Consider the following 17,123-nt stretch of genomic DNA (forward strand, 5'->3'; position numbering starts at 1 on the left):
CCTCTGCCGGGAGAGGAAGAGGGGGGAGGATTGCTTTAACTACCCAGTTCTGCACACTCCCCCTGAAGCTCTGGTACTGGCCACTACTGGAGACAGCAGAGGGGGCTAGATGGAACATTACTTTTAATTGATGCCCCCCCTGGGGCACCTCTTATTTTCTGAATTTTCCTTTTATTCCCGGTGTGGCTGTTGCTCCGATTGGGAGACTGCAACCAGGGCAGGCCTGACCCCCGGCAGCACCCCTTGGTTCCAGCTTATCCTAGAAGCCTTGGGCTGGTGGGGGATCTTTTGCCCACAAAAGCGGGTGGGTCATAAATGTGCTGGGCCCCTATTTCCCCGCCCCTGCACCCCACATGGAGTTAGGAGCAGGAGCCGCGGGGGAAGAAGCCAGGGAACAACCTGAAGTGGCGAGGGGCGGGCTGTGCCCGGATCCCGGGGCGGGGCAGGCGCGGAGCCCCGGCCCCAGCCCGGCGCTGCAGAGGGAGACGGGGAGCGCCCGGAGGGCGATGGAGGGGGAGCCCCCGGGTCCCGGGGAGCAGGCGCTGCAGGAGTTCCAGACCCTGGTGGAGCTGGTCGGGGGGAAGCCAGAGGTGCTGCTGGTCGGGGAGGTGCTGGAAGGGGGGGAGACCCGGGCGCTGCTGGGGGCTTTTGCCCAGGAGCTCTTCGGGGAGCAGCCCGGGGGCCCGGCGGGCGGCGGGGGGACGCCGGGGGAGCGGCCCGGGGGCCAGGCGGGCAGCGGGGGGAAACCGGGGAAGCGGCCCGGGGACCAGGCGGGCAGCGAGGGGAAGCCGGGGGAGCGGCCCGGGGACCAGGCGGGCAGCGAGGGGAAGCCGGGGGAGCGGCCCGGGGACCAGGCGGGCAGCGAGGGGAAGCCGGGGGAGCGGCCCGGGGACCAGGCGGGCAGCGAGGGGAAGCCGGGGGAGCGGCCCGGGGACCAGGCGGGCGGCGGGAGGACGCCGGGGGAGCGGCCCGGGGACCAGGCGGGCGGCGGGGGGAAGCCGGGGGAGCGGCCCGGGGACCAGGCGGGCGGCGGGAGGACGCCGGGGAAGCGGCCCGGGGACCAGGCGGGCGGCGAGGGGAAGCCGGGGGAGCGGCCCGGGGACCAGGCGGGCGGCGGGGGGAAGCCGGGGGAGCGGCCCGGGGACCAGGCGGGCGGCGGGGGGAAGCCGGGGGAGCGGCCCGGGGACCAGGCGGGCGGCGGGGGGAAACCGGGGGAGCGGCCCGGGGACCAGGCGGGCGGCGGGGGGAAACCGGGGGAGCGGCCCGGGGACCAGGCGGGCGGCGGGAGGACGCCGGGGAAGCGGCCCGGGGACCAGGCGGGCGGCGGGAGGACGCCGGGGGAGCGGCCCGGGGACCAGGCGGGCGGCGGGGGGACGCCGGGGGAGCGGCCCGGGGGCCCGGCGGGCAGCGCGGGGAAGCCGCCTCCCCAGGTCCGGGTGTGCCTCGGCCCCGGCGGCGCCGGCCGGGAGATCCGCTCCCCGCTCATCTTCCTGCTGTGCCGGGCCGGCTCCTTGCAGCCGCGGCGGGCCCGGGCCCGCCTGCGGGAGATCGCGCGGGACCTGCGGAGCCGGCTGCCCCGGGGCCCGCCGGCCGCCCTGGTGGGGGTGATCGTGCAGCCCGGCCCCGGCGAGGAGGAGGCGGCGGCGCTGCTGGAGGCGCTGCTGGGCGAGGTCTTCCAGGAGCACCGGGCCGGGCTGCAGGACACGGTGCAAGCGGCAGCCTACAGCCCCGGCCGCCTGGACGGGACGCTGGAGGTCCGGAGAGCCGCCTGCCGAGCCTTGCGAGCGGCCCTGCAGCACCGAGCAGGTACGGGGGCGGGGAGCGGGGAGACATCATGCTTGGGGCGTCGGTTTCTTTCTTGCTTCTGGTTGCCATTTGCTGCCCCATTCCCCTGTCTGTGTCAGCACCGGTTGGCATCCAGGAGGGCTGATTCTGCCTGTCCCCACCAGCCCCCAGCCTCTTGCAGATGACACAGTGGGGCAGCCACCCATGGCTGGGAGGCGGTGGGTCTCCCTGGACACGCAGCAGTACTTGGGTGGGGGTAAGGGAAACAAAAGGCCCTGGGATTTGCAAGGGGACTGTGGCTCCCTGAGTTGGAATTGGGCAAGCGCCCCAGAGCCAACCCTGCGTTCCTTCAGTGAACGTCCTGGGAATGATCCCATGCCAATGGCACAACTTTCCTTGCTGGGGCATTGGTTCAGAAGAAACAGTGCCACCTGCATAGCCCCAGATGCCCCTGTTTTACGGTATCCCGGAGGGTTTCCCGGCCCAATACTGACCCATCCTGACTGCTCAGTTCTTAGGTCTGATGGGATCACAGCACAAGACAGGACTGCGGGTATAAATGTATTATAATAATTCATAGCTGTGAGGAACACCACTGGTTACAGCGGATTGGTGCTATGGTCTTGAACCCACTTCTGTCTCAGCAGCATGGTCTTGGGGCTTGGCACAAGTTGTTCTGGGTTTACTAGACCGGTATAATTAAAGCAGTACAAGTGTGGATGCAGGTCGTGTCTACAAAGGGAGCTTTACCAGTATAGGTATACTGCTATGTTATACCAACAGGGCGCTCCTAGTCCAGATGCGGATTATACCGGCATGTAACGATGCTGCCTTTGGTAGGACACAACTGAGTATCGATTCAGGACAAATTGCTTAGAGCAGGGCAGTTACAGCCCAAGGCTGGGTGTCTTTATTATTAAGGCACCAAACCAGCCAGAGAGACTTTGGCTTTACCCCGCTGGCTAACCATAAGTCACACAAGCAATTCCCTTAGACCAGGGGTGGCCAACCCGTGGCTCTGGAGCCGTTCAGAGGTTAATATGCAGCTCCTTACCTAGGCACGGATTCCGGGGTTGGAGCTAGAGATGCTAACTTTCCAATGTGCTGGGGGGTGCTCACTGCTCAACCCCCTGTTCTGCCCCAAGCCCTGCCCCCACTCCACCCCTTCCCCTGAGCCTGCCATGCCCTCGCTCCTCCCTCTTCCCCCTCATAGCCTCCTGCGCTTGTGAAATAGCTGATTGTGGTGGGGGGGGGAGGTTTGCGGGAGGAAGTGCTGATTGTTGGGGCTGGTGGGAGGCACTGGGAGTGGATGTGGGGCTGCTGACATATTACTGTGGCTCTTTGGCAATGTACATTGGTAAATTCTGGCCCCTTCTCAGGCTCAGGTTGACCACTCCTGCCTTAGACATTCCAGTTTCCCAGTATTGCCACCAGCACTGCTCCTTATGGGGACGACTGGTTATGAAAACCAATACCCCAATAAAAGAAAAAAGGTTCTCCCGATCCCAAAGGACCAAGCCCCAGACTCGGGTCAAATGATAACTTAAATCTTACCCAAAATACATGCTTATAGCCAATTCTTATTAACTAAACTAAAATTTATTAAAAAAGAAAAGAGAGAGTGTAGTGTGTTGGTTAAAAGATCAATATACATACAAACTTGAATTCAATTCTTGAGGTTCGGGTAGTTGCCAAAAGTCCTTTTAGAAATAGTCCACAGGTTATAGTCCAATGTCCATATTCAGGGTGACTCCAGTCAGTGACTGGGGATCTCAATTCTTATGGCTTAGGGTTTCCCCTTCTTGAAACTCAAAGCAGATCTGAGATGAAGAAAGATTTTTCATACCCAGGGTTTTTATACATTTCCAGCAGCCTCTTGGCCTGAGAAAACAATAGGCTTAACTTTGTCTCCCAAACATCATGGCAATTAGCATAGGGTAATTTATCCATTAAACGGTTGAGATACAAGTTACCACAACCTTCAAAGAGACATAGAGACAATAATACTATTTCACTCAAGTGTCTTCCTAAATGTTAAAACTCCTTTTTTGATCTTTGAATCAAAGCCATAGTAATAGACAAGACTTGTTTGCTTACATCCCAAGACCTGAGCAAACAGCTCCCCTTCTATCTCTAACAATGCAGGCGGCATTTCAAAGTGCCATTCATTTACAGATCTTCCTAACTAGTCTTTAAAGTTCGGCCCCGGGTCAGGTCAGTCTGGGAGGTAATTAACTCTTTCTGGCCCTGTCACCTTTCAATGAAATACTATATTACACTCATAATGTCACATAGAATCATAGAATATCAGGATTGGAAGGGACCTCAGGAGGTCATCTAGTCCAACCTCCTGCTCAAAGCAGGACCAATCCCCAGACAGATATTTACCCCAGTTCCCTAAATGGCCCCCTTGAGGGCTGAACTCACAACCCTTGGTTTAGCAGGCCAATGCTCAACCCCCTGAGCTATCCCTCCTCCCAAAATTAATAGAGATATCCTATCTCCTAGAGCTGGAAGGGACCTTGAAAAGTCATCAAGTCCAGCCCCCTGCCTTCACTAGCAGGACCAAGTACTGATTTTGCCCCAGATCCCTAAGTGGCCCCTTCAAGGATTGAACTCACAACCCTGGGTTTAGCAGGCCAATGCTCAAACCACTGAGCTATCCCTTCCCCCAGCTGTGGCATAACTGTGCTTTTCCTGGTACAGCGTATTCCAGGCGCTCACACTCTGGTTCTCCCGGAGCGAAACAAGCAGCATGCTTAGAAGCTTGGTGTTGCCAATATAACTGCATCTACTCTAGGGGCGTTTGCCTGCAGAGCTGCATCAGTCACAAATGATGTCTTATCACACCCTTGACCAAAGGAGCTAGGCTGGCCGAAGTCTGTAGTGTACAGGTAGCCACATTGACATTAGTGTAAAGATTCCGGTATAGTTTATTCCTGTAAGGGGAATAAGCTTTACACATATAACTGCATCCACATTAGGGGCGATACAGGTAAAAACCCTTTGCTAGATGATCATACCCCGAACTGGTGTAGTTCTACCAGTACCTCATCTGCGTGTTTATGTGCAAACAAATGGCAGTTCAACCCCTCCTCCACACCCCTGGAGCTCCCATCCCTTTTTGACAGTACTTGTCTTAGGCCTGGGCTACAGTAGCGGGGGGGGGGGGGGGTGTTTGAACTAAGATATGCAACTTCAACTATAAAAAGAAGAACAGGAGGACTTGTGGCACCTTAGAGACTAACAAATTTATTAGAGCATAAGCTTTCGTGGACTACAGCCCACTTCTTCGGATGCATATCTTTGAATCAAAGCAAAGAAGTGGGCTGTGGTCCACGAAAGCTTATGCTCTAATAAATTTGTTAGTCTCTAAGGTGCCACAAGTACTCCTGTTCTTCTTTTTGTGGATACAGACTAACACGGCTGCTACTCTGAAACTTCAACTATGCTATTCGCGTAGCTGAGGTCGAAGTATCTTAGTTCGACTTCCTCACGGCGGCGAGTCGACTGCCGTGGCTCCCCCGTCGACTCCGCTTACTCCTCCTGCCGAGGTGGAGTACGGGTGTCGATTAGCGGATCGATTTATCGCGTCCAGACGAGACGCGATAAATCGATCCCCGATACATCGAACACTACCCACCGATCCGGCGGGTAGTATAGACGTACCCTCAGTCTGTCCTGTTTTCTCTCTCCCCCTCGCTTTCACTGCTTTCCCCACATGCTTGGATCCCATCCAAAGGCTCCTCCCTGCCCCTCTTGCCCTAAGGGCCCTGCAGCCATAGGTGCTGGAACTAGGGATGCCGTTTCACCCCCCAGCTTGAAGTGGTTTCCATCGTATACAGGGTTTACAGTTGGTTCAATGGCTCTCAGCACCCCTATTATACTAACTGTCCAGCATCCCTGCCTGCAGCTGTCCTCAAATGCATTTTCCTCAGACCCTCTCCAGATCCATAGGGCCCCAGCCAGGATTCATAGGCTCCCCAGAGGCGGCAGCCCCACTTCAGCCCCTGTAGTCCCCCCTCAGAGGACCCACCTCTTCACCCTCCTTAGTGCTTTTATTTTTCCCCCTTGGCCCAGTTGGCTCCTTCCCATGGAGAAACCTATGGGGTTGGGGCAGAGGGGCAGAAAAGCTCCCTTGCTGAGTTTCCTGACAAGGCCTGTCAGCTTCCCTGGGTCAGGAGCCAGCTGCATGGCTGCTGCTGTGGGGCAGGGGAGACATTTGCAGGGTTTGGGGTTGGGTTGTGTGGTGTTTGCCATTTGCCACCCTGTCCCCACTCCAGTGCATACAGGAGGAGACACTCAGTGTCTGGGTTTTGGATCTTGGGTAGCAAATAGAATACCCCTGGTCGGGGTTCTAGGCATGTGTCTGTACAGATTTGTTCCTGTGCTGTCAGGGAGTTTTTTTTAGCAGATGGTGTAGTTTCTTTAGGTAATCCTCAGTGGGATCAGAGGATAATGGCCTGTAGAATGTCGTGTTAGAGAGCTGTCTAGGTTCCTGGGTGTTTCCTACACACGCCTCAGATCCCTGCTCCCTGATGAGACCCTGTTCCTGGGTTTCAGAGTAGCAGCCGTGTTAGCCGTATCCGCAAAAAGAACAGGAGTACTTGTGGCACCTTAGAGACTAACAAATTTATTAGAGCATAAGCTTTCTTGGGCTACAGCCCACTTCTTCGGATGCATGTAGAATGGAACATATATTGTGGAGATATATACACATACAGAGAGCATGAACAGGTGGGAGTTGTCTTGAGTTTTTGAGTATTGATTCCTGATGTCAGATTTGTGTCCATTAATTCTTTTGCGGAGAGACTGTCCGGTTTGGCCAATGTACATGGCAGAGGGGCATTGCTGGCACATGATGGCATATATCACATTGGTAGATGTGCAGGTGAACGAGCCCCTGATGGTATGGCTGATGTGATTAGGTCCTATGATGATGTCACTTGAATAGATATGTGGACATAGTTGGCCTTGGGCTTTGTTGCAAGGATAGGTTCCTGGGTCAGTGTTTTTGTTCAGTGATGTGTGGTTGCTGTTGAGTATTTGCTTCCGGTTGGGGGGTTGTCTGTAAGCGAGGACATGTCTGTCTCCCAAGATCTGTGAGAGTGAGGGATCATCTTTCAGGATAGGTTGTAGATCTTTGATGATGCGTTGGAGAGGTTTTAGTTGGGAGCTGAAGTTGACAGCTAGTGGTGTTCTGTTATTTTCTTTGTTGGCCCTGTCTTGTAGGAGGTGACTTCTGGGTACTTGTCTGGCTCTGTCAATCTGTTTTTTCACTTCAGCAGGTGGGTATTGTAGTTTTAAGAATGCTTGATAGAGATCTTGTAGGTGCTTGTCTCTGTCTGAGGGACTGGAGCAAATGCAGTTATATCTTAGAACTTGGCTGTAGACAATGGATCGTGTGGTGTGTCCTGGATGGAAGCTGGAGGCATGTCGGTAAGTATAGTGGTCAGTAGGTTTCCGGTATAGGGTGGTATTTATGTGACCATCACTTATTAGCACAGTAGTGTCCAGGAAATGGACCGCTTGTGTGGATTGATCTAGGCTGAGGTTGATGGTGGGATGGAAATGATTGAAATCATGGTGGAATTCCTCAAGGGCTTCTTTTCCATGGGTCCAGATGATGAAGATGTCATCAATGTAACGCAAGTAGAGTAGGGGCGTTAGGGGACGAGAGCTAAGGAAGCTTTGTTCTAAGTCAGCCATAAAAATGTTGGCATACTGTGGGACCATGCGGGTACCCATAACAGTGCCGCTGACTTGAAGGTATATATTGTCCCCAAATGTGAAATAGTTGTGGGTGAAGACAAAGTCACAAAGTTCAGCCACCAGGTTAGCTGTGACATTATTGGGGATACTGTTTCTGACGGCTTGTAGTCCATCTTTGCGAGGAATATTGGTGTAGAGGTCTTCTACGTCCATAGTGGCCAGGATGGTGTTTTCTGGAAGATCACCGATGGATTGTAGTTTCCTCAGGAAGTCAGTGGTGTCTCGAAGATAGCTGGGAGTGCTGGTAGCGTAGGGTCTGAGGAGAGAGTCCACATAGCCAGACAAGCCTGATGTTAGGGTGCCAATGCCTGAGATGATGGGGTGTCCAGGATTTCCAGGTTTATGGATCTTGGGTAGCAAATAGAATACCCCTGGTCGGGGTTCTAGGCATGTGTCTGTACAGATTTGTTCCTGTGCTTTGTCAGGAGGTTTTTTTTAGCAGATGGTGTAGTTTCTTTAGGTAATCCTCAGTGGGATCAGAGGATAATGGCCTGTAGAATGTGGTGTTAGAGAGCTGTCTAGGTTCCTGGGTGTTTCCTACCCACGTCTCAGATCCCTGCTCCCTGATGTTATTTCTTGGCTTCTCCTCACGTCCCTGTTGTTTGCCCTCCTTGTCCTGTCTCTAGTTTCTTTTCTCCAGCTGCGGGAGCTGCCAGGCCTTCGCCCCCTGCTGGCTCTGTCATTAGCTGCACATGCAACGGCTCAGACCCAGCTTGCTGACACGGGACCCTCTGCCCCCACAAGCCTTGGGAATACTGGCCTGGCTGCCCCCCTTCTGCGCTCCACAGAACCGTATTGGGCTGACGTTCTGTATCTTCTGTCACAAGGGGCCTGACCCTCATCCCTATGTTCCCCTTTGCCCCGGTAACTCCACAGAACTAGTCTCCCGCAGTTGCAGGTGAAACTTCCATTAGGGATGTACCCAGACTGGGACGTTGGATCCCGCACCCCAGGAACCTGGGGTGTCAGAGAGATCCAGCAGTGAGATTTGGAGCCAGATCTGGAATTCACAACTCGGGTCTCGGCATCTGCTTCACACCCTCTTCTTTAAGTCACTCTCCCAAGTGCCCCAGAACCCTCTGGATCCTTTCGGTTCCAACATCCCACTAGAACAGCAGCAGAGATGGAAAAACATATCCCTCTGTGCGTTATCATGTTGCCCTAGCAGCTTTGCTTTGACGCTAGGGCAACTGGTGCTTGTGGATTCTCACAAATATTGATAGACACCCCCCCCCCCCCGCTCTTAATTCTGGCAGTGGTGGGGATAATCTGGCAGGTAGCAAAGAAGAGAGCAGGATCTCTAGGAGCCTTCAGTGGGTGCTTCAGAAGGCCTGTTTGCATAGGGCCCCGGGCTGTACGCTCATGTTTTAGGTGTCTGGAGGATGCTTGTCACTGCAGCTGGCCTGCCTGAGCCCTCCCAGGGGGATGATCGTTTTAAACTGGTGCAGGTGATAACAACAAAGTACCGATCCTACAACCCATACCCATGCTAGTAGCACTAGTGAGCTTACTCGTGTACATGAGGAGAATTCACAGGAGTCAGGACTTCAGGGGTTGGCCTTAATTGCTTTCACTACCAATACAATGGGGAATAGTATTTTTAAACTTGTGCGAGGGATGAACAGCAGTGATTTGAGCCTGTTGCAGTGTTATGAGGGCATGCCATGTCTACCTGGGAAAGTTACATTGTTATAAATAAGGTGTGAATTTAAACTGCTGGAATTATACTGGTATAACTCCCAGTATGGACGGGGGCATGCTTATTCTGGAATAAGTGTGTGTTGGTCTTGGTTTGGTTCATGTCATTTGGGAAGGGGTGTAAGCTACGCTGAAAAAAGCCACTCTTATGCAGGAGTGTAACTATACCGGTATTACTAGTACAACTTTCCTGTGTCGACAAGCCTTTGCCTTTCCCCTTTCATCTCCGTTTTGCTCTGTAGCTTTCTACTATTCAAGCCATGCCACCACCCAGCTTCTCACAGTGCAGACCTGAACTACAGCACCCCTTTGCTATTCTGGTCCCACACCTCTCTTGAACTTAGGGTCTGTAGTGTAGATGCAGCGTATGCTGATGGAAAGAGTTTTCTCGATCACTCGATAATTGTCCTGTTCTGTTCATTCCCTCTGAAGCATCTGGCACTGGCCACTGTTGGATGACAAGATACTGGGATAGATGGACCATTGGTCAGACCCAATATGGCTGTTCTTATGTTCCTGCTGATGTAGGAACACCCTCCTTCTCCCACCTCCCCCCCAAAAAACCCCCCAATAACAACAACCTGACATTAGCTATGGTGACAGAAGCACTTTGCACTGGTGGTTTTGTTGGCATAGCTGTGTTGGTCACACCCCTGACCAATGCAGCAACACTGGTAACAGTTTTAAGTGCAGACCAAGTCAGATGTGGATGGAGACAATGGATATCCACTTACACTTACGACCTTAACTAGATCGTGCACCCAAGTGCTAAGAGGGGAAATGCTAGTGTGCTAACCTGCTTTCCCTGAGCATGACATTCATCTATGTTCACTAGGGACTAAAGGGGGGAACAGTCATGTTGTAAAAATTATTTTATTGAGGGATTTGTTTTGTTAGTCAAGAGGATCACTTTGTGCGGCTTAATGTTGCATAAGATCGATTGCCTTAGTAAGGAGAGTCACTGCTAAAGCGGCTGATAAACTTAAGTTTCTTGGAGATAAGGTTTGATTGGTGGATGAGATATTGCATATTTTAGGATTTGGGGATACCCGATTGCTCCAATAATCTGTTTGTCATGTGAGGCTGTGTGAGAGTAAAACTACCCTTGTCTAATATCCTAGTATTTTACAAAAACAACGAGGAGTCCTTGTGGCACCTTAGAGACTAACAAATTTATTTGGGCATAAGCTTTTGTGGACTATAACCCACTTCATCAGATGCATGGAGTGGAAAATACAGTAGCAGGTATAAATATACAGCACATGAAAAGATGGGAGTTGCCTTACCAAGTTGGGGGGTCAGTGCTAACGAGGCCAATTCAATTAGGGTAGATGTGGCCCATTTCTTACAGTTGACAAGAAGGGGCTCTGGTACCCAGAAGTCACCTACTACAGGACAGGCCCAACAAAGGAAGTAACAGAACACCACTAGCCGTCACCTACAGCCACCAACTAAAACCTCTCCAGCGCATCATCAAGGATCTACAACCTATCCTGAAGGACGATGCCTCACTCTCACAGACCTTGTGAGATGGGCCAGTCCTTGCTTACAGACAGCCCCCCAATAGTCGTGACTCCTGTGAATTAGCCCATGAAAGCTTATGCCCAAATAAATTTGTTAGTTTCTAAGGTGCCACAAGGACTCCTCTTGTTTTTGCTGATACAGACTAACATGGCTACCCCTCTGAAACCTAGTATTTTACAGTAATGGCTCAAGATCTAATAGTAACTCACCTTCCACTGGAGTGTTCTTTTCCTTATGCAGATTCTACGGCATTGTCAAGTACAATACAAATCTATTTCCAGCAGGTCTCCCTGGGAGGGGGGAACTAGTCAATCAATAGGAAGCAATAAAATAAGTGTCTGGGGCCGAGGCCCTGACGCAGGATGTGAGGTTTCTGCCTGCCTTCTCTCTTCATTTATGTTTTAGCTCTCACAGCTGCTCTGTGTGTGTGCACGAGCAAATCCGTGCCAGCTTCCGTGCTGTGCTTCCTGAGGCTGCCAACAGTCCTCTCATTGAAGCAAATACAAAACCCATCCAAACCCAACTGTTAGTGAAAATCATTAAGGAAATTCTTGGCAGCAAGAAAGCGTGGACAAATAGTGCTTATTCTGAATGTGTCCACTCTAGGTAAGAATTTTCACCAGGGGAGGAATGGATTTCTGGGTACCGTTTAATGATTTCACATGGTGAGTTCTATCTAGAGGCCCAAATTTCCAACACCCCAAGGTTGAGGAGCAGGGGGTACCACTGTCTGCCAGCAGGGAACAGCCGTACTATACGTGACCCAGAATAAGGCAGGTCCCGCTATTGCCAGCAAGGACTTGAGAAAGTCCTGTCTCTTGCTGATAACTCCCCGTGCTCTTTTATTTCCAAGGTGGGGAGGAGAGAGAGAAGCGGAGATTCCCCTCCCTCCTGCGGTGCGTCCCCTGGGGCAGGAGGAGCCGGAGAAGAGGCCGATCGGCTAATGCTGCCAACAACCTTCATGAGGGTATGCTCAGCTCCCTTGAGGTGCTTCTGTTCTCCACACGTCCAGCAGTGGGCTCCTAGCAGGACAGTTGTATCTTATGATGTGCGGCAACCGTGTTTTTTTTCCCCGGCAGCATTCCCAGATCTTTCCAGTCTAAGGAATGGTCGATCGGGAGAAGCCTTGGAACCCGAATCTCCCCTATGATGATGCCGAGTGCTCCCACTAAGCCACAAGGTCTGGCCTATGGTCCTTTTCTAGTGAAACCCCAGCAGGCTCTGATTCCCAAGCCTAATGTGGGCTGGCTTCCTTAGGGAGAACGTCTCAGTACGCACGGGCTGATGCATCAGTACTAACTGCCCCTGGAATCTATCCTCTGCTGGCAGCACATATAACACCATAGGCACAGCCATCCCCACAACATCCAAATGCTGAGAGACAATCCCCGTAGCATGCTGGCTGGGATGTTTCTTTTAGTGTTGTCTTGCCCCGGTATTTTATGAGCACATTGCTGGGTCCCTCTATCTGCCTGTGCTCACTGCAGTGGCCTGCACGCAGTGTTGGTTGTAATGTGGCAGTGGAGTGGCAATGGATTTGCCAGAACATGTCTGAACTACAAATCGCTAACTGGGCCGCACCACTCGCAGCACTTTGAAGATGTTAATTGCTGGGCCTGGCCTACCTGCACAGCCCCAAGGCAGGCACCCCCTGCTATATGTGCATCTGTACCCTCCTGGACTTCTAAATTCACATCCACCCCTGTTCTGCCCACCCGCTTTTTTCAGTCTCTCACCGTCTCACCACCTTGAATGTTCCAGTTCTCTCTCGCCCTGCTGGGTCTGACTCATTACCTCTCCCATCCCTTGTCTTTATTGTAATAGCAAAGGACCCTGTGTTGGTAGGTGCTTTGCCAGCATCTCTTAGGTATTTTATCTGGTCCAATAAAAACTCAGTGGGCCCAGTTCTTTCTTTATTTACACACGTAGTGTCACTGACGTCAGTGGACTTCTATGGGTGTAGCTGAAACTTGGTCTACACTTAAGTTTTGCTGGCAAAGTGATGTCATTTAAGAGTGTGAAAAAATTCACACCTCTAACTGTGCTGGCAAAAGCCCTCGTGTAGATGCAGTTATACTGCCAATGGGGTCCTTTTGCTGGTATAGATGATTTATTTTGTTCAGTGAACTGGTGTAAACTATACCGGCTAAAGAACTCTTTTGCTGGTATAAGCTGCATCTCCACTAGGAAAGGTTGCTGGTATAACTATGCCACTGTCTAGTGTAGACAAGGCCGGACACAGAACGTATCCCTCTTTCTAAATAATGACTTAGAGCCCTACTCCAGATCACTCTTGAGGTTCTTTGGAAATGCAGTTTCAAATACTGTTCCCGCAATTCTTGCATTTCCCAGCAATGATTCCCTTTCTGCAGGGGCATCGTTGGCCAGAGGCTACAGACTGCTTCGGGAGAAGTCCTGAATAATACCTTTATTCATAGTAAATGTATCTTTTGCCTTGCTAATTTCCAAACTGATCCATGACCAATGGTGAGGAGGACACCCCACGTGGAGAACCCTCTTGTTATAATAATTCGTTATGTGACGGGGTGCAACTGGGGCTTCAGATTAAACAGGAGCCTACGTGGGCAAATCACTGAAATGCCCAGTTTGTGAAACATTTGGTACAGAAAGTGCATTTGCTCCATTGAAAATTGTGGTGGCAAGAAAATCTAGTCCAATAAACATTCAAGGCCCTGGTCCTGCAATCGATTTCAGGCAGACAGACCCTCTTGCCCGTGTGGAGTCCAATGGAAGTTGATGAGGCATCACACGGGAATGGGGGTTGTCGGTGTGGATCAGATTCCAGGATTGGGACCCAGAGCTCCTTATCTACGATCGGGTGAGGTGAGTCACCTTCTGGTGTTAGTTTAAAATCCTGTATGCTGCCAGAATGCCCAAAATTGGAGCCGATTATGAAAAGCCTCCAACTTATGGTTCATTTATTGCTTCAACCTTGATCCTTAATTAAAAATGAGTCACAATTTGCATAAAATGAGAGTGTTGAAAACCGGGACTCCTGTATGCATCTTCCTCAGTGACCGTGCTGTGTCTCCCTTTCCCTGCTCCTTGTAGGTGGCCTGCAGGACCCCGAGGAGGGAGTGGCTCTGACAGGCATGTCACTTAGCGGAAACCGTGAAGAAGCAAGCAGAGGCACTGGCGCTTAAAGCTGTTGGATGGCGTCAAGGCACCACCCTTGCTGATTTGCTCTTATAGCATGAGGACCACGGGCTGAATTCACCCAGGTGATCTTCTGGAAAGGGGACATGGACGCCATCGTGCAGCTCTCGGGAAAAGCTGCTACCTTCTGTAGCAACAAACAGTGTCCGAACCAGATAACCGTCCTGCTCCCACCCCACCATTGCTGCTGCAAAACCCAGAGGGGGGTCATGTTCTACCACCCGGTAGAGTTAATTTCTAGATGCTAAAATGGACTGTGGACCTTTAAGAAATCCCGTTGGATGCATTTCACTGGGGGGGTGTGACAGTGCAGGAATCCCAGGTATAAAACGTGCTCAGCTGCTAAAAGAGCGAGTCTCTCATCTGAACAACAAAATTCCCCTCCAAGAGGCCTTCTGGGTTTCTTTGCTGATGAAACCAATCTTCTGCCTTGCCCTCGTGCTTTATTGCTGGTCTAAAGCTCCAGATAACGGCCTCAATAGACCTTCCATTTTCTGTTCTAGCTCCCCCGTTAGGAAACAACAGGCAAGTGGGGGAGAAAGCGATAGAGCTGCAGGGAGGTCACGGGGGGACTGGTCATCTCCATGTACAGGCCTTGGGACATACTGGCGAGTTGAAGAGGATTGAATGCAATAATCTAATGTGAAGAAAGGCAATAATTGTTACTGTCATGCCGTACGATCATGTGCACGATGCAGAAGTCACTGATGATCATGTCAATAGGAGAGCGGTCTGAGAGAGCAGATCATGCCACACGGCTAATCCTGGTGCTGAGTGAGTGATTTACAGGGTGCATTGGAGGCAGAGCAACCGACAATGCTTATAGCATTTCCATGTTCTGATGGGGGTGACAGATGTCCACCCCCCCCCCCCGCCAACTTCTCAACCGTGGGATCCCAACAACCACATGGCTTTCAGGCCCCGAAGATCACCCCATACATTCATCTCTCTTAAAGATGTGACTTAATATATTGTTTTTAGGAAATACAATCTATATATTTAATAGTTTTCAAAGGTATTTTTTTAACCTGTCTGGCAACCAATTGTTTTAATTAGGCTTTTATTTCCATGGAGTATTAATGGGACACTGGGTATGTCCAGCTACAGCATAACACATGTTTGAGTTTGGCTTGGTTTTCCTTTCTCTCCGTTGCGAGTTTTCATCTGGATCAGGCTGTTGGGAGGACTGTCTCGCCTCGATTATGTCCCATTTCACTGTCCTCCAGGCTGGCTGAGAGGCTCTTTCATTTGGGTTAGTCCATCTACAATCGTTTTGTCTTCCTTTGTTCTTTGGTTGGCAGAGAAGCGGCTCATAGCTGAGCACTGTGTAATCCTAGCCAATCCAAACTCCTGATCAGATGAAAATTGGTCATGTCCCTCCTGAGAGCAATGTGCCTTAGGCATTCCTTATCTATTGTGTAGAGTAGGGGTGGGCAGCCAGGACACCTGGGTTCTGTACCCGGTTCTGACCATGGACTAATAATTTAATTTCTCTGTGCTTCAATTTCCTCAACTGTCGAATGGGGATTTTGATATTTACCTACCTCACACAGGAGCTGCAAGGCCTCGCTAATCTCTGACAAGTACTGTGAGATCCTTGGAGGTGCCAGAGAAGGGCAACAGGAGAACAAGAGTGTACTATAGCCTACATGTTAACGTTTTTCCCTTCTGGGGTCTCCCAATGGGGCTGCAGTGATGTTTCTGCTGAATGAAAGCGGCTCGCTGCATCTGGGGTGATTCGGTGGCTGCTGAGCAGTGGAAAAGAGCATTAGGGTGTCAGGGTGGGGGGGGAGTGGGAGGGACAGAGTAGCTGGGTAAATGGGGAAATGTTTTCTCTGATCCTCGACTGGTGTTTGGAGAAATTCTTTGGTGGAATTTTATGTTGTAATTCAGGTCACTTGAGAACTTTGCTGCTGAGAGTCTTTGTGGCTCATGACTTAGGCCTTGTCAACGTATGTGTGTTCGTTCAGTATAACCTAAGGTGAGAATTTAATCCCAGTATAACTCTCTCTGTGGACACACTTATTCTGGTATGAGAGTGCCTTTTATTTAAATTTAGCTTATATCACTTGGGAAGGGATTTAAGCTAATTTGAAAAAAAGCCACTCTTATTTTAATATGTGTGTCCACACTGGGAGTTATACCTGGGTAAAACTTTCCTGTGTAGACAAGGCTTTAAACAGAACCTAGAAGGTAGATAATACAGTAGAACCTCAGAGTTACGAACACCAGAGTTATGAACTGGCCGGTCAACCACACACCACATTTGGAACCGGAAGTACACAATCAGGCAGCAGCAGAGACCAAAAAACCCAAATACAGTACAGTACTGGGTTAAAAGTAAACTACTAAAAAAATAAAGGGGAAGTTTTAAAAAAGATTTGACAGGGTAAGGAAACTTTTTCTGTGCTAGTTTCATTTAAATTAAGATGGTTAAAAGCAGCATTTTTCTTTTGCATAATAAAGTTTCAAAGCTGTATTAAATCAATATTTAGTTGTAAACTTTTGAAAGAACCATAAAGTTTTGTTCAGAGTTATGAACAACCTCCATTCCTGAGATGTTCATAACTCTGAGGTTCTACTGTAGTGTCATAGCATGTAAGAGTTTATATATGGGGGACCAACACCACCCCGCTTCCAGATCACGAGGTATTCTGTACGTTAAATTTGCTTTGAGGGAACATGGTTACAAGCAAATTGAAAATACAAATGTAATAATGTGATTTAGTAAAGTCATTTATTGTGGGTGGCTGCGTATGTGATGCTGAATTTCAACAATGAGTGGGAAACAGTTGATAGTTCCGGTACTTGAAGTGAGCGCATTAGCTAGCATTGTCTTCTAGCACAGCTCATCTGTGGAGCTGTGCAGGTAGATAGAGGGCATGTCTACGCTACAAAATGAAGTCAACTTACGTTAAGTTGATGTACAGCCACCGTGGTAATTAAAGCGGTGGTTCACGTCCACACTTGCTCCTTCTGTCAGTGATGCGCGTCCTCACCAGGAGCGCTTCCACCGACTGAAGTGGGGCATTGAGAGACACTGACAGCTGGAGCCTGGTAGCCCCGAGGTTCACAGCTGTGCCCGCTCTCCCCTGCCCCCCGCTGACAGCCATGCGCAGGCTCACAGTCAAAAGGCGATGTAAGTAAAGTCTACACGGACACTGCAT

At 50.9% G+C, this 17,123-nt stretch overlaps 1 protein-coding gene across 1 annotated transcript; it reads left to right on the top strand.

The window, feature by feature from the left end:
• Nucleotides 1–223: 223 nt before the first annotated feature.
• C9H2orf72 (chromosome 9 C2orf72 homolog) lies at nt 224–16,317 on the top strand. The gene is made up of 3 exons (XM_024110305.3): nt 224–1,806; nt 11,633–11,746; nt 13,852–16,317. The coding sequence occupies exons 1-3, from the start codon at nt 354–356 to the stop codon at nt 13,941–13,943; spliced, it is 1,659 nt and encodes a 552-aa protein (XP_023966073.3). The 5' UTR covers nt 224–353; the 3' UTR covers nt 13,944–16,317.
• Nucleotides 16,318–17,123: the final 806 nt, after the last annotated feature.

Source organism: Chrysemys picta, chromosome 9, assembly GCF_011386835.1.
Source record: "Chrysemys picta bellii isolate R12L10 chromosome 9, ASM1138683v2, whole genome shotgun sequence".
Taxonomy (NCBI): domain Eukaryota; kingdom Metazoa; phylum Chordata; order Testudines; family Emydidae; genus Chrysemys; species Chrysemys picta.

Coding starts and splice junctions, on each gene's coding strand:
- C9H2orf72 (XM_024110305.3), top strand. CDS start 354: ATGGAGTTAGGAGCAGGAGCCGCGGGGGAAGAAGCCAGGGAACAACCT. Junction 1,807..11,632: donor GGCCCTGCAGCACCGAGCAG/GTACGGGGGCGG, acceptor TTTATTTCCAAG/GTGGGGAGGAGAGAGAGAAG. Junction 11,747..13,851: donor TGCCAACAACCTTCATGAGG/GTATGCTCAGCT, acceptor TGCTCCTTGTAG/GTGGCCTGCAGGACCCCGAG.